Below are 17934 nucleotides of genomic sequence, written 5' to 3'. Positions count from 1 at the left end.
AAGAATTTATTTTATATATGCAGTTGTTGTTTTTTCTTAAATTGTTTCTTTTCTTTTTTCTTTTTGTTTTTCCTTTTATCTCAAACATTTTCTAAAATATTATGGATAAAGTATTACTTACATATTGCTATGCCAAAGAATATACTCATGGCAATGTAAGCAGCATAAGTATGACAAAATGGTGTAGCTGCTACGGCAACAGTTGATATAATTAAGCATATATTATTCAACAATAACGAATCGACTTGAGGAAAATCTGCGACGTAACCACAAGCTACACGACCCACTGTGTTGGTTATACCAATAATGGATAATAAAAATGATGCAGAGTTGCTTTCAATTCCCTGAAATGAAAAAGAAAAAAAAAAAAAATAAAAAAAAAAATAAAAACGTGAATATTGTAATTTATATAAAAAGGAAGTATTAAATGTAAATACATAGTACATTTCTCGTCTCGTTTACAACAATAGCATTAATTTGATTGATAAAACATAAATTAAAAATATGGATGCCATGATCTTAGAGAATGATCTTAGATAAATGTAAAAGAAGGATGAATCTCGTCATCCTTATGTGAAAGCGACGAAGGATGAATCATGGACAATCAAAGAATAATATGAGATACCTTTGACTTTTCCAATAAAAGCTTCGAATGTTCTAATGACGATAATAAATCATACGGACATGTTAAATTATACTTTGAAAACTGTTTAAGTGATATATATATATATATATATATACATATTTGAAGTAGGTAGTCCCATATAAATCTTGAGTACCATATAAATCTTGACCCGCTCAAATCGTTATTAGTATAATATAAATATTTTTGTAAAAAGAGTCTTAAAATATTACTTGTAATAAAAATTTCATACTTACGTCTAAGATAGCAGCATCTACGAGATATACAAAAGGAACATATAATCCTGCCATACCGAAGACATTACTTATTCCAATAAGAAGAAAAACTGGATCCTTTAGCAGAGATACGTCCATCATTGTGGCTAAAGCTTCTTTAAATGAGTCAGGTAAAATTAAGCAGGGGCACAATGGTTCTGAAATATTTCATTGTAATATTTAAAATTTCGTTCAACCGTTGTTGACATTTGAAAATTAAATACATTTAATTGTCGACTCACGTTGAGGCGCTTTTTCTATGTCGATATCTTTTATTTCACCACGTACAGATTTCGGAATTGAAATGACACTTTGACGATAATTAGCAAGAGACTTTTGACTTTGATATTCTGGGAGATTAACCACGCTACCGCTGTAAAATATATCTTTCCTTGATAAAGGACGAATCATTAAAGGCTTCTCCTTCGGTATACGAGATGTACTTGTCGTAAAAGTTATACTTTCACCGTCCTAAAAAAAGAAAAGAGGAAAAAAAAATAAAAAAAAAAAATAAAAATAAAAAAAAAATCGACATCAAACAGTGTTGTAAAAAATCATTGAGTAAATAAAAAAAAAAAAAATGAATAATTGTAAAATAATATTACCTCAACTTCTGCATTGTTGTTACGTGATCCTAATACACTGCTAGTGGAAAGTCTTAAATGTAAACTTTTTCGAATGTCTCCATTTGAATTCAGGGTTGTTCTAGAATTCTTTATAGCGCTTAAACTTGGTTTATATCTTTCGCCTGTACTTGTTTTACGGATTCTATCGAAGAATGGTACGGAACCATTTTTAGGCAAACCTTGCACGTGTGTAGTAAAAGCTGGTTGCGAAGCGTTCCTTGGAATTATCGGCTTAATAATATCACCTTCGGGTTTCTCTATCGTATCCTTGTCTTTTTCATTTAAATTCTTTTTACTTCTTGATTTGGTAGAAGCGCTTTTTAAATCCATACTACCACTATTACTAGTTGCCCCGCTGGATGAGTGTTCTTGTACTTTTACTTCCGATATAGTTGGTAGGGTCGGCACCGTTGGAACTGGTGTTAAAGGAGTTCCTTTAATATCATGATTATTCAATGAGCTATACATTAAATTATATTACTAAGGATGCACTTTTTAAATATGACAAAAACTCTTAAGATTTTACCAGGCACTAATTGATCTAAATTGAAGCTGGAGTGTACACCCGGATCAATATTAATAGGCATTTTCATTCTTTTCTCCATAGATCCATCAGGTAGTTGCACCATGAAATAAGAACCACCTATACTTCCACGTTCCATTTGAAACCTCTTCTCCTCTGCCATTCTTTGTAACAATGGCTTTACAGAGGAAGTTTTTGGATATTCAAGAGGTCTCATCATTGCTCCAAATACCTACAAATAAGTCTCATTGTCGCAATCACAAATATTTGAAATAATATATCCTTATGGAATATAAATAATCCTACGGGTTTCTTTACTTACTGCGCAATTTAAAATAAGGCCTGCTAAGATTAAATTTGCCCCCTTCCAACTGTATGCTTCTAACAGCATGGTGGCAAGAGGAGCAAATGCAAACGTGCCAAACCCTGAGCCACATACCGCAATGCCCGTAGCAAGAGATCTTTTGGTTTCAAAATAATAGCCTACGCAAACTACCGCAGGAAGATATATTAAACCAAAGCCGATACCTGAAAGAAAGCATTAAAAGAATGACACCAGTTAAATATAATAGATACTATTGGTTAATTCATTCGGTGCACATTACGCACCTCCCATCACACCGTAAGTCATCATAAGCATATTTACACTGGTTGAAAATGTCGATAGTACAAATGCCGCAGCTCCTAGAAAACTTCCTGCCATACAGACAGCCCGACAACCATATTTGTTAGTCAGAGCACTGACAACAGGTCCTGTAAAAGAGAATAAGAAAAAAAGAAAAAGGAGTAGCAGTGGAAGAATCAATAGTAGAGAAGGCAGTGCATAATTTATATAGAAGAAATGGAAAATTTAAGTATAAAAATTTTGCGTACCAGCACTAAGATACATGCCAGAGAGTAAAGAACCGACCCAAGCAGTTTTGCCTTTCCCCTCCCCAAAATATTTCACGAATTCGCCAAGGAAAACGCCAAATGTATATGCGATCCCATCCACTATCATGTTACACATAAACGACGCAAACACAACCACCCAGCCATAGCCACCGTCCGGAGGTGGTGGTATGTCATGATATTCGCAAAGAGATCCTCCTTCGTCCTCCGGGGACGTCTCATCGGCCGCTCCATCTGCTCCTGTTAGTCTCGATTGCTCTTCTACGGAGTACTCGCTCTCCGTCTGGAAAAAAAGAACAAAAAAAAAAAAGAAAAAAAAAAGAAAAGAAACAAAAATTACGAACCTGTTGATAGATTTATGAATTGGTTTTGTCAAGCAAATCATTAATTTAATTATGATTTCTCGACAAAATATATATATATATATATATATATATATATATATGTGTGTGTGTGTGTGTGTGTATATATTCGATTATTGAAATTCTTCGTGAATTATAATTTCAAATATATTATTTACATTTACGGCTATGAAAATTAATTATATCAGTCTATCCATTTACCTCCTTCCCCCTCCCCCTGCCCCACCCCACATTCGTAATACAAATTTCAATGATTTTGCGTGTAAAAAAAAAAAGGAAAACAAAAGGAAAAAAAAAAGAAAAGAAAAACGCATACGTGCGTTCTTCGATCGACACAAATAAATTAATCGTCAAACTTATATGTAAGTAATGTTAATGGAAAACTTATATCGCGTCCTTGCTTCGAGCAACGTCAATCCGCTCACCTTAAACGCTTTAAAGATTATTTGATTTCATGGATATTATTTGCGACTTGCAAAAGTCACTGAAACACGTTATTCTTCTCGATTGTATCGAATTAATTTATCGATGGTCGTTAGGAATAAGGAAAAAAAAAAAAGATAAAAATAAAAAGAAATAAAAAGAAAAGTAAGAATAATAAAATGGCGGATTGAAATTGTTGTGCGCGTTTCGAGATGGAGCAAAAGAGGTTTTCCTCGTAGCGAAATAATATCGAGAGAGAGACAGACAGACAGACAGACAAAGATAGATAGAGAGAGAGAGAGAGAGAGAGAGAGAGAGAAGCAAGCTTAAATAAGAAAAAGCAGATTTGTTTCCCGGAATAATATATAAAGAACGATGAAAAGAAACGAGTCAATTCCTAAGTAAACTCACGACGTGCGGAATGTAATGCGATAGCCCCAGTAGTTACACCTACCAGTTTGCACCACAACGAGATGATCTTAAAACGCAAACGCAAGCAACGAGATATTATAAATGCTTAGCTTTGATTTTATCAATGCCTGCGACTAGATTTACTATTTAACGTTGGATTTAATGATAAAAGCCCGCATACGTTTACATAAAACGTAGAAGAAGAAGAATAAGAAGAAGAAGAAAATGTTAAATAATACGACTATCCAGCAAAACGAATAAATAATATAGCGGATGACTAAATAAAAAAAATAAATAAAAAAAGAAAGGAAAAAAAGAAAAAAAAAAAAGAAAATTATTTTCGATCGATTCAAACACGTTACCATCACGTAATAAAATAGTTACAAGAATTAGTTCATTTCATAAATATTATTCATCGAAATGCGTAACTCTAATATATACGATAATTCAATCCATGTTAATTAACGTTTAACGATAATTACATTGATCTGTTCGCAAGATTGATGTTCTATATAATTGCGAGGAACACTTGCGTGAACATGCGCTAGCTAGTTACGATGCTAAACATTTCGCACGGCATGTTTCATTCTCGATTGCTTATTTATCTTACGAGGCCTCCTATATCTATAATATTTCCGTATAAACAAGGAAACTACGTGTGCGCATACGTGTTTCTAAACGTTTACGCATCATCTTCTGTTATTTAAATTTAGAATTAATAGCATTTCCTTCTAAATTTAGAATGGCTAATCTCTAAAACGTTAAAACTTTCTTCGTTCCCGTGAAATATTTTTTTCTTTCTATTAAATTTAGGATTCCTTCGTCGTCGTCATCGTCGTAGTTGTCGTCATCGTCATTATCATCGTCATACTTTATTTTTCGTAAATAAAAGATACGTACCCCGTAAAAATATTCTATTTTATTAGATCTATTCTAAATTTTAAATTCGATATGATTTGATTTGATATTTCGAATAACGATATAAATCGATATAGAAAATGTAACATACAATTGGAATAGATTTTTAAAATCATTTTGGATCCAAGAGTTTCAAGACAATCCCTCCCCGAATGACTTATAAGAAGAGAGCTTCGAGTAGAAGGTCAGACACAAGTCGATCAGCTGTTTCGCTGTCATTAGAATTGCCAATGTTACGTGACGCCACCTAACGCCGGGGGGCACGAAGCTAACGGGCGACGCTCGCTTTCGACCTTGTTTTGTTTCATACGCGGCTTTCATACGAAGAGACGCGCGGAGTTTCTTTCTCTTTCTCTCTTTCTCTCTGGCAATGCGCGTAAATAAATAAATAAGGACGCGCGCTACAACGATCATTGTCGGATGATAGTAGCCAACGCATGAGAGAACACACATGAAACGTTAATTAATCCTTGAAGGAATTGTCAAGTATATTGGGAATTAATCACATTTTTTTTTTTTATTTTTTTTTTTCCTTTACATCGAATAAAATTCTTGAACGACGATTTATTATTATTAGTACTACTACTATTACCATTATTATTATTATTATTATTATTATTATTATTATTATTATTATTATTATTATTATTATTAATATTATTATTATTAATATTATTATTATTAATATTAATATTATTATTATTAATATTATTATTATTATTATTATCATTATTACTACCACTACTATTACCATTACCGATATTACTAATACTACTTTATTCCTCATACAATACAATATACATGGACGCATTCAAAATGCCCGCTCATTTTTTCCACCCTTCTCTATTCTTCTTATATGTATATACATATGTAAAAAAAAAAAAAAAAGGAAAAGAAAAAAAAAGAAACAAAAAGAAAGAAAATCATAACACACGTATTGGTGCATGACGATAAAAAATAAAAAAAAAAAATAAAAAAAAAAAGAACTTCGCTCGTAATATTTTCGTCACATATAATTAGGGAAATAAGCACGAGTATAAAATTTTCAAATGTTAGAGGAAGAAGAGAATAAAAAACAAAGGAAAAATAAAAAAAAAAACAGAGGACACTGCGATAGGGCCGTCGATAAGGACAAAATTAAAAAAGATTAGATTCGAGCCAGGTATTCGAAGACCGAAAGCATGAAGTGCTACTACTGTCAAGGCTAGTCACGTGTTCCACGGAGATTCTGAATCACAGCGGGGAACAAAGACGTGTTGTATGTAGTCACTGCCATCAGGAGAGAGAGAGAGAGAGAGAGATCGAGAGAGTGAGGGAGAGGGAGAGAAAAGAAAAAAAAAAAAGAAAGATGGTGGTTCTTGGTGTGAAATAATTAATAAAACGGAAAAAGATAATCCCTACTTAATACATACCGTGCTGATTTTTCGCACGCGACGCGAGCCGTACGTGCTGTACTGCGACTTGTTGAGCGACACGCGCGACATTCTAACGACCGCCTTATAGTCACTCTCCTCGCTCCTTCCTCGGCTCCTCTTTTTTAACGTTCAGAGTTCTATTTTCGTAGAGTGCGCGCAGCTGCGCGCGCGCGCCGCGTTAAGAAACGGACAGGAGGAGAATCGGCCGAAAGAATAAAGAATAAAGTATACGACCAGAGAGAGAGAGAGAGAGAGAGAGAGAGAGAGACGTGGACAGACAGACAGAGGGGAAGAGAGGGGAAGAGAAACGAGTATAAACGAGTAGAGATTCAATATACAGAGAGGGAGAAAGAAAGACAGAGAGAGAGAGAGAGAGAGACAGGATAGCGAAAACAGGCCGGGAAAGAGAGAATAGAGAGAGAGAGAGAGAGAGAGAGAGAGAGAGAGAGAGAGAGAGAGAGAGAGAGAGAGAGAGCAATGAGAAACAGAAAGGTAAAGAAAAGTATTAAGGATGAAGGGAGGGAGGGAGGGAGGAAGGAACAAAAAGAGAGAGAGAGAGATAGAGAGAGAGAGGAGTCCTTCTTCCCTTAGGTTCTCTCTCTCGGGTACACACACACGACAAAACTCGCGCGCGCGTCCGTCGAGAGGAGTATATCACTCGTCGTAATCCGCTGCCATGCTCGTTCTTCGCTCACGCTCATCTGCACTTCTTCTTCCGCACACGGTGCAAGTTACTATCGCACTGACATAGGCACGCTCGAACGAACGAGCGTGCATGCATGCGTACGTGCGTACGTGCGTGCGTGCCCCCGCGAAGTCAGTCTACGGTGAGTGAGTGAACGTGTACAAGGGAGAGATGTGTGGGAGGAGGGGGGACTGAGAGAGAGAGAGAGAGAGAGAAAGAGAGAGTGAGTGAGTGAGTGAGAAGGGCGGAGAGGGGAGAGAGTTAACACTGTGAAGCAGCGGACAACGGCGACGGCAGTGACGATGACGGCGAAGGGTGAGGAAGGGAGGCGGGGGGAGGGGGGAAGTACGTTAGGTAGAAGGAATGACGGAGAGGAAAGAACGTGTGTAGTACGCACGGAAGTTCCAGAGAAAAAGAGACAGAGAGAGAGAAAGAGAGAGAGAGAGAGAGAGAGAGAGAGACATAAAGAGAGAGAAAGAGAAAGAGAGAAACGATTCCCCCTCTCCATCTATCTGGTGTACTTCGAACTAAAAACTGGTCGTCTCTTCGCGTCCTCTTCATCACTTTTTTGTTTTCTATACGAAAAGGTCGAAGCACGAACTATGTATGTATATATGCATGTATGCACGAATGCATGCATGCATGCGTGTTAGTGCGTGCGTGCGTCATGTATAGATACATAATATACGTATATGTATATAACTGTGTATGTATATATGTAGAAAATCTTCCTTTTTGCGAAAGAAAACAAGGAAAGAAGAGTTAGTGGTCGTTCTATGTATCTTCTATCTCCTCTCTCTCTCTCTCTCTATTTCTCTCATTGGGAAGAGAGAGAGAGAGAGAGAGAGAGAGAGAGAGAGAGAGAGGAAGAGAGAGAGACAAAAGAAAAAAGGATATCAGTATTCTACACGTTCGTTATACGAACGATATAATTCCAAGAGAAAAATAAAAATGTACACGCGTTATTCGGCCAGTTCTCGAAGCGACAAACGTACAATCATCATCAACCGCGCTCGTCGACGACGACGACGCCACTGGACTGCACTTAGTGGACATCCAGCATTTACAATACGTCACTGTCGTAAACGCAACGTGAGAGACGCCACTCTTTCTCTCGTTCTCTCTCTCTCTCTCTCTCTCTCTCTCTCTCTCTCTCTCTCTCTCTCTTTGTCTCTCTTTGGCTGTTTGGTTGCGTTTCTTTTTCTTTCTCTCTCTCTCTCTCTCTCTCTCTCTCTCTCTCTCTCTCTCTCTCTCTCTCTCTCTCTCTGTTTTCATCGAATAGGCTATGACTTCTATTTATACGACATCGCGATCGTGCGTGAGTGACGGCGTACGGTACGTCGTTGTCTCTTATGGTTTCATACGCATCGAATGCATTTTTCCATTCTAACAAATAAAACGTGAAGATTATTTATGAATCGTTCTTATAGACAAAACTTTAACTTGTTAATTTTTATTCCTTTTAAAGGAGAGAGTCCCGATGATTATGGAATAATAGATTTTAAAAATATAATAATAATAAAAATAAGAATTAAAAAAAAAAAAAAATAATAAAAGAAAAGAGAAAAAGGTGTATTACGTATAGAGAAGCGTATCGAATAATAACGGATAAGGTCGATTGAAAGATCGATTGCATTCGATATATCTCGTAGGCTCTTTTTCTCGTTTTCGAGAACACGCGCTGATGTTGCATAGCAGTTTTGTAATGTGTGTGTGTGTGTGTGTGTGTGTGTGTGTGTGTGTGTGTGTGTGTGTGTGACGAGGTTACTTGTACCTTGTCCAATAGTCACGTTTTACAAAGTATCAAGAAAGGCCGCGAGATATGCCGATAAATGTCGTCGATTCACGGGTTAAAAGGTACAAGAAGCGGGAAATTCAAATGTTCCTTCGATCGACGAGGTTATAATCGGAGTCTTTTCAAGTGACACACAAAATACAGATCGTATTTCGAAGGTAATTTAATAAAACGTATTTATTATATGCCCTTCTATATTATATCCTTTTTATCGTCGTTTCATTATGTTATTCTCATTGAAATAAAATAAGAGAAGCGAGAGCAATGCATGAATATCTTCCGTAAACGCGATTTATACATTTCGAACTCTTTTGTTTTAGAGCATTTGAGGAATGTGCGATGAGTTATAAACGAGATACGCCGAGGTCTCGCATGAATATAACTCGGAAGAGAAAGAGAAAGAGAAAGAAAAAGAGAGAGAAAGAGAGAGAGAGAGAGAAGAGAGAATGACTCTAAATTAATTAACATTAATCGGAATGTGAAGTCCTTGCTGACATACATATACATAAAAAAAAAAAGGCAAAAAGAAAAAGAAGAAACGAAATGATAATATTCGTAGAGAATGTTCTTGTTTTTCTTTTTCTCTTTTTCTCTCTTTTTATTTTTTTTTTATTTTTTTTTTTTTTTATTTTTCTTCTTTCTTTTTTCTTTTTTTCTTTTATTTTCTATAATATACTAATATCATAGTCATCATTATGAAAATGATATACAATTTCATTTATTTATCGAATAAAATAATATATATCAGAAGTATCGAAAGATTACTTTTATCTATTTCGAAGTATTAAATCATAATGTTTTGATATTTCTAATGGTCGAGAATAAAATATATAAATTATAAATCATAAATAATAAATAATAAAATGTCCTATCATCCTACGGAAAAAAGTGAATTCAAAATGGATCGTTTATAGATCGTAATAAATGTAAATTATACGCTATCGTCTTTGCCGTTGATCGCAACTTCGCGTTCGTCGTCTATCATCGATAAAATCATTCTTTCGTTATCGTTTACGGTCATAAGGCATGCGATCTTTGTTTCTACGATTTTCATATATTTCCTCCTTCTTGTTTCTTTTTTTTACCCCGTTCGAAAGGAAAAATTTATGTTTTTTTCCTTTTTTCCTTCCCCCGTCAAACCCCCTCCCGCCGCCCCTCACCCCAGTAACTGATCTTCCATACGTTGAAAAGATTTATCGGTAATTTCTTCGTCGAAAACAAACAACGAATCCTCTAGTATGCAATCTATAGTAAGAATAATCAACGAACATTTTAAACTGACACGTAGCAACTCCATTGATTATACGTAACAATCGTAGATGATAAACATTATCGTATCGAGAATCTTAATCATAGATGAATTAAATGGGGAAAAAAAAAATATCGAGATAATTTATTAGAAACGAATACTTACGGGCTGCATCATTTTTTTATGAATAATTCGAGAGAGAGATAGATAGATAGAGATATAAAGAAAAAGACAGACAGAGAGAGAGAGAGAGAGAGAGAGAGAGAGAGAGAAAAGAGAAAAAAAAGGAAGAAAGAAAAAGAAATGGACTTATTAAAACGACAAGTCCCTTGGGATTTTTACTAGCTACTATTTAATAGCGGAAAGGACAAAATCGTATCAACTGTTTGATCACGCGAAGCACTATGAAAACGACGCTCGCGCGATTCTACCACGATGTTCCTCGTATATGCTCGATATGATGACGGTTATGAATTAATTAGATAATAACTCGCGACAATTAGAGAGACTGGCTAGGCGCACGCGAAAGCATCTGCTTCTCATCTCTCGCGGAAAAATTCGTTGATTGAACGAACGAGCAAACGAGCAAGCTTCACCAATGGCACTTACGAGAAAGACAAAGACGAAGAAACAGATAGCTAGATATATATATATATATATATATATATATATATATATATATACAAATATATATACATATATATATATATATATATATATAGAGAGAGAGAGAGAGAGAGAGAAAAAGAAAATAAGAGTAAATCGAGTTGAGGTCATATCGAACTATCTAGGACCTCCCATCATTTTTACTATGTCGGGAACAACGATATTGTTTTCGACGACTTTAGACTCCTCCCGTTGTCCCAGTTTATTATTTAGGATCGCGATACTTACAATTAGAAGAAGAAATGCATAAACGATAAACGGTTTGCCATCTTGCCTGAGCGGTGGACTCGCGTACACTTTCCAAAGGAAGAGCAACGTACCCCGTAGTTGCATTCGATGAATCACACATTTGTTCTCTACGGTCCACCATTGTCCGACTTTTCCGAGATATAATTATATCGCGTTCAATGCATTTTTTTTCACTCCCGTTCTTTATTCCCCCAAATAATTTTGTCTCTCGTAAGTTTGCATACGTTCTGATATACAGATAGTTCTCTTCTTCTTCTTCTTCTTTTTTTTTCTTTTCTTTTCTTTTCTTTTCTTTTCTTTCGATAAAAATCGATAAAACATCAGAGTCGATATAAGGGATAACATAGATAGTTGAATAAGTACTAGGCGAAGTTCAAAGGAGAAATTTTTTTGTCATCGAGTTAAAAGTCTACGGGATAAAGATTGAAAAGTTTCAAAATGATAAAGATATATGATTATTTGAGATAATTGAGGATTTTTTCTCTCTTCTGTTTTTTTCTTTTTCTTTTTTTTCTTTTTTTTTTTTTTTTGGAATTAACATTTAACATTTCGAATATGTTATATATGGGGAACGAATTAATATTGTCAATTTTTTTAATTTTGTTCTTTGCAAAAACTTTCAAAAATTTCCCTTTCGTATAATTTAAAAAAAAAAAAAAAAAAATGTATATATATATATGAGAATGATTAAATGAAATACACGTAATATATATATATATATATATACATTTTTTTATTTATATATAGATGTGTGTATGTATATATAAATAAAAAAATTTCATATAGAAAATTTTCTTATTGAAAGGATGACAAAGACTTTGGAAACTTTTATGAAACTTTTAGGGAACTTTGTACGTATTAAAAGATCTTAAGAAAGATGATTCAAAGATCGTTAGATATATTAATAGTAAATGATAATTGTACTTGATTCATCCTGTTAAAAATCTTGCTCAATGAACTTTACTTAAACGAAAGATAATTTATGAGGAAACTTTTTGTTAAAGTTCCATCGATTTATCGATTAATATTAATCAATTTATTTTATTTTATTTTTTTCTTTTTTTTTTTTTTTAACAACGATTCTACATTTTTCTTTTTTTTTTTCCCCTAGGGAGAATAAAATCTACGTAACTTTTTCGGTAATCCACGATCGAGCTCTCGTAGTTCGAGAAAAAGATAAGGATAGAGGAAGAGAGAGAGAAAAAGAGAGAGAGAGAAAAAGAGAGATTTGTTCGACATCGATATAGAACGATAACGAGGCTAATAAACACTCAAAAGATAAGACACCTCGTATGGCGTAAAGTAGATCTCGATCTCGGATTCGTCACGAGCAACGTTATAAATTACCACGTGATAAAAGGTAAACTGGAGAGATTACCGACGGTTAAATATCGACGAACGAACTCTCATAGTATTTGTTTCATCTCTTGAATCATTTTTATTTTCTCTATTTTTTTTTATTTATTTTTCATCTTCCTCTTCTTCAAAATTTCTCCGAAACGTTTTCGAATAACGACGACGGGCAAAAAAAAAAAAAAGAACAAATAGAGATGTCTTTAACATATACGAAATAATTTGTTAATAATGAAAATGTACGACACTTGGAATCATTTTTTATTTATTTCCTCATATTGTCGCGTGCGGCCGTCCATCCGTGCATAACTCGCTTTTTCTCTCTCTCTCTCTCTCTCTCGTTGGGATACTATTGTTCTCCAATCACCGTCAATTTGTTTTATTTTCTTTTGAAAAATTTGTTTTTCAAAGAAAAAAAATTCGTTTAATAATACTCCGAAGAAGAATTCCCTCTTTCTGTCATTTTTTTTCCCTCCCTCTTCTCTCCCCTCATTTTTTTTTTTTGCTTCATTTTTTCCTTTTTTATTTTCTTCATTTCTTCATTCTTTTTTTCCCATTCAACGTATACGCCCACGGCACGATCGATTCCATTATCGTTTCCTTTCGTCCGTCCGTCTAAAAATTCGACGAGTCACGAGATTTCGCGTTCCCGGGCTAACAAATTTGACGCGGACTAGTTATTCCGTCGGTATGAAAGAGAAAAAGAAAGGAGAAGAAAAAGAAAAGAAGAGAAAAAATGGCCGGGTGAGGGGGAGGGGAGGGAGAACAACAAGAGAAACAAAAGACCAGAGCAATTTCATTTGATGAAAAACAAAGGAAAAAAGAGGAACCCGCATAAGATAAAAAAAAAAAAAAATGAAATACAAAAAAAAAAAAGAAGAAATAGGGATGGAATATCACGAAATAGAAAATAATAATAAAGGTGAAATAATATTATCTTACCTTGCTTTTTGGTGACATGATGATATTGAGAAGAACGAACGATTATCACCAACAACCGATTATTTAGCGAGCGAGATCGATTCGTAACTTTACGTAACTTACGTAAAAGAGGGGAAGAAAAAAGAGAGAAAAGGAAAAAAAAAAAAGAAAAGGAAAAAGGAGAAAATAAAATAGAGAGGGGAGGAAGGAAAAAAGAGAGAGAGAAAAAATCAAACTAGATATATGCAAAATAGAGAACCGACCGATTGCACCCCGCGCGCGCGCGCGCGTGCCGCTCTGAAAAAACAATGCGTGACTTGGAGAAGAAACTAGACCGCGAATGAAAATGGAATTGAGAAAGAGAAAGAGAAAGAGACAGGGACTAGGAGAGAGAGAGGGAGAGAGGGAGAGAGAGAGAGAGAGAGAGGGAGAGAGAGAGAGAGAGAGAGGGAAGGAAAGAGAGAGAAAGAAAGAAAAAGTTAGATATAGAAAGAAAAAGAAAAAGAAAATAAAGAAGTGTAAAAGAGAGACAGAGGACGTGCCACCTGACTGGACAACGTCCAGCTGCTCAACGTGGAAAGAGCGATACGAAAATGCGCGCCTCTTCACCACCGATCATCGACTTATCGCAAAGCTTGGACGTGGACTCTCGTCCGATTTTCCTTCCCTCTCCCAACCTCACCCTCGTCCCCACCCTGCCCCTCCTCTTCCTCTCTCCCCCACCCCTCTCTTCTCCTTCCTTATCCCAACAAATGCGACTGCCATCTCTCTTTATCTCTGTCTCCATTATTAATCTTAACGCGTTAAATGTGCGTAACATACCCAGTATGCAACTCGCAAAATTAATTCGCTATTTTTAATAGTAATTATTCAACGTTCATTTAGCTTTTTCTTTCCGTTCTTTTTTTTCTTCCTCTTTTTTATTTCTTTCATAGTTTATTTTGACGTTAAGTAAAAATAAATGAAAGAAATTAAGAGCGAAAGAAAGAGAAGTTTTAAAAAAAATTTATCCAATATCTGTGACATTCATATGCATCGTCCATTTCGAGATTGGCCATGGGTCTCTTCGGTCGTCATCGTGTCGTTGCGTTGCGCTTTGTGCCACCGCCCCCTATCGTGTCTCCGAGCTTCCCCCTCTTCTTTCTTTTTTTTCTTCTCCCACCATCATAACCACCACCACTGACAACACCACCACCACCGACACCATCGTCATCATCATCATCCTTCTCCTCCCCCTTCCTTTTCTCAAACGAATGCACGATTTATGCGCACCGTGAAAGACTAAGCGCACATTGGGACGTGGCGTAAAGTGGTGCCAGGGTATAAAACAAAGAAAACGTAACATATAAAAAATACAAGGAATATCGTGAAAAGCTATTCCCTTTTCGCATTATTTTTAAAGTCTAGTCAGTAAGTACGAAATAGAAAAAAAAAGGTCTTAGTGCAAAACAAAATGATTTAACTGCGCTGATTCTTGATTTGATTTAATTCTCATGTATTTACGCTTATATATTTAATATATATACATATGTGTATATATATATATATATATATGTCTAATTAGAATCCAATGGAGTCTTATGTCAAGATCAATTTTTCCTAGTCTATTCTGTATTTACATGTACGTATATAGAAAATTAAAACAATATACGTATTGGTATGCGTAAGACAAAATGCAATGCTCGTATATCGTGATTATTTACGTTGCATTTTAATCTGTATGCTTTTTTAATTCGACAATATAGAAAAAATAAAGAATAGATTTGTCTAAAAGGAGAATGATACGTTTCCATCGATGAACAAGTGCGATATTTATTCGTGAATAATATTAAAACGAAAAACGTTATGATATTTGATTGATTCTTTCTTGCTCCTACATACTTTTCTATTTTTTTTCCCTTCACCCCTCTCTTTTACAAAAAAAGATTCCATAAATCCCTATCGAATTCAAGCTGTACGAGAGTTATTTTTCGTGGAAACTTCATGCCGATCAAAGGGAATGAAAAACATCGTTCAAAAACTTCAAAGAGAAAAACGATGGACGGTTGTCTTTGGCGCGAAAAAAAACTTTTTTTGACGAATTCTCATGACGTTGTCGTAACAACATTATAGCTTAAAATTTGTGTTATTCGTTTGTCTCTTTAATGCATTTCTTCGTTGAATCAGAAAAGAAATAAACATTGTTATTTCCTGCGTGACCTTATCGTCTAAAACCAAGGATATTTTGGAAATACGAGAATTTTACTTTGAATGTGTTAAATTAGGAATAACTCGACATATACAAGCTGAGTCAATAGTCATGGTAAATATTTATCATCAATTGCTCATATGAAATATGAAGAATTCTTTCATCTTCATATGAAGAATTTCTTTTCTTTGAAGTAATAAATGTATGATTGATATAAATGATCAATGATTTTTAATATCGTATAAACGTTATACTTTTTTCTTCTTTCTTTCTTTCCTTTTCTTTTATTTTACAGGAAGCTTTTGGATATTATGTAATACAAAAAAAAGAAAAAAAAAAAAAAAGAAAAAGGAAAAAAAAAAAGAGAAAAATTGTTCCGCTCTTGTTGGGATAAATCGATTTTGAAATCGTAACCAGAGCACATTTTACTCTGCGATCGATGGATAATAGCGACACGAGTCACGTTTCGTGGAAAACCTTTACGATGTGAACACGAAATTAGCAAGGAGAAGGAAGGTCGAAACGATTCTGAAAGTCGAGGTAAGGACGACAGGAACATTAACAATAAACTTGACACTATTGAGTCAAGTTCGCGATTAGTTTGATATAACTATATTGATTTTAGTAAACATAAATACATTGTATTATGAGGCAAATGGAAAAGTTTACGATAACAGAAGTTATGCTTGTAATATTCCAAAAAAGAAGGATACACACGATGCGGGATTTTAAATCCTGCGTCTCTTCATTGCAAAGACACTATCAGAGACATCATTGATCGAAAAGACACTAGGATTCCTCGTGATTTATAATAATATTTCAAAAATTTTATAATAATTTAATCTCCAATACAACTAATGGGTTATATTTAAATGTTGTTATTATTGTTGTTAAAAACAAAAAAAAAGTATATATATATATATATATATATATATATATATATATTTCTCCTTTTTTTCCTTCTTTATAATCTAGGTATATGCGCGTAGAATATATTTCAAAGGTCATCTCCATGGCATTAAAGTGAAACATGAATCATAACGTTAAGGTATTATCGTACGACGGTATTTTTCAAGATCACAGGTGTCCGTGATCGACGATTAAAAGAATTATGAGAGAGTATAACGTAGAATATAATCGAATATAACCATTTATACTCACAATGTTGTTCCCGATGATATTGCTCTTGGGATTAATCTGCAGGCCATCGTCATCACCAATCTGCTCACCGATTTGTTCTCGGCTACTGGCAGGACCCATTTCGGCGCCGCGGCGCTTTCCTTACCCGGCTTGTGTTCTTCCAAGCAGAGACCTCCTCCGACTCCTTTCGGGGTCCTTCTTCGAATTATCCCGAAACTCTCCTTATAAATTCTTCATCGTCGATATGATCCCACACCGTGATCCTATAAAAGCGATCCTTCGTAGCTCGTACACTTTCTTAATCCACTTCCTCTTATCCCTCTGATTTACGTCTTAGGGACATCAGCGAGCTCGATTACTCACTGATTAACTCGCGAGCGTAGTTTTTTTCTTCTTTTTTTTTTCTTTTTTTTTTTTCTTTCTTTCTTTTTTCTCAAGATCGACACCGCAAGGACCACCGAAAGGAGACGTTTTTTTTAATCACGCACGAGACTCGGACGAGTCCACAGGACCCTAATTACTTCGAGTCACGTCGGAATTACGTTCCCTTGTGTGTACGTGTGTATACGTGTTCTCGTCCTGCGAGAAGCGTCGAGAGGACGGAAAGATGGAAAAAAAAGGATCCTCCTCGAGGAAAAGGAAAGTTCTCGGAGGCGACCCCGCCGCGGGTGGGTAGCGCCGCGGCGCCCCGGGATCAATAAAACGACCGCCCGGCCGTCGCCTGCCGTAGCTCCTGCCTGGCCTGCCTTTCGCGAGCTCTCCCGAATCCTCGACGCCCGACGTCGCGACGCTCACCTCTCACCCCCACCACTTTCAAATTTGCGACGCCGGCGCCGAGAGCACGCGCTATCTCGATACCTATACGCCCTCTATACCTATTTCTTCTCTCTCTCTCTCTCTCTCTCTTCTGCTAAGGGTCCTTCTTCTCGCTGATCGATTACAGGCCAGGCAAACTCGCTTTTACTCCCTATTCCTTTAACGTGCATAATTTTGCTATTTGGAAATGACCAGAACACATAAACAATTATGGAGGACTATATTCTTTCTTTTTTTCTTTTGTATTTTCCTCTCCACAAATGTTTCTATCATTTCTTTTATCATTCTCTTAAATTCTCTTTATTTGATTTGATTTTTGATTTTTAATTATTTATCCGTTAGAAATGATAAGCGTTTATTTCTATTTATCAGTCCCCTGAACATAATTCATATTTGTTTAAACTCA

At 35.4% G+C, this 17934-nt stretch overlaps 1 protein-coding gene and 1 long non-coding RNA gene across 6 annotated transcripts in view; one reads left to right on the top strand and one right to left on the bottom strand.

Annotated features, from left to right (window-relative positions):
• Positions 1 to 17501, bottom strand: part of LOC124426043 (monocarboxylate transporter 3) — a 19037-nt gene extending 1536 nt beyond the window's left edge. Inside the window, exons 1-9 of one of the 5 annotated variants that reach the window (XM_046967261.1) lie at positions 16734 to 17501; positions 2920 to 3220; positions 2656 to 2799; positions 2369 to 2574; positions 2050 to 2278; positions 1503 to 1939; positions 1140 to 1368; positions 880 to 1055; positions 122 to 344 (exon numbers count right to left, since the gene is read on the bottom strand). In XM_046967261.1, coding sequence (XP_046823217.1) covers positions 122 to 344; positions 880 to 1055; positions 1140 to 1368; positions 1503 to 1939; positions 2050 to 2278; positions 2369 to 2574; positions 2656 to 2799; positions 2920 to 3220; positions 16734 to 16832 — 2044 coding nt within the window. In that variant the 5' untranslated portion in view covers positions 16833 to 17501. Of the gene's footprint in view, positions 1 to 121; positions 345 to 879; positions 1056 to 1139; positions 1369 to 1502; positions 1958 to 2049; positions 2279 to 2368; positions 2575 to 2655; positions 2800 to 2919; positions 3221 to 6463; positions 8260 to 13405; positions 14022 to 16733 lie in introns of those variants that run through there. The other 4 variants (XM_046967264.1, XM_046967260.1, XM_046967263.1 and 1 more) reach the window with 4 other exon arrangements.
• On the top strand, positions 14673 to 16445 carry LOC124426048. Its single transcript, XR_006942640.1, has 3 exons — positions 14673 to 15686; positions 15868 to 16112; positions 16198 to 16445. It is a non-coding gene; the product is annotated as an uncharacterized LOC124426048 (long non-coding RNA).
• Positions 17502 to 17934: the final 433 nt, after the last annotated feature.

This window comes from Vespa crabro, chromosome 8, assembly GCF_910589235.1.
Source record: "Vespa crabro chromosome 8, iyVesCrab1.2, whole genome shotgun sequence".
NCBI lineage: Eukaryota > Metazoa > Arthropoda > Insecta > Hymenoptera > Vespidae > Vespa > Vespa crabro.
This window is presented reverse-complemented; position numbering and strand designations above follow the sequence as displayed.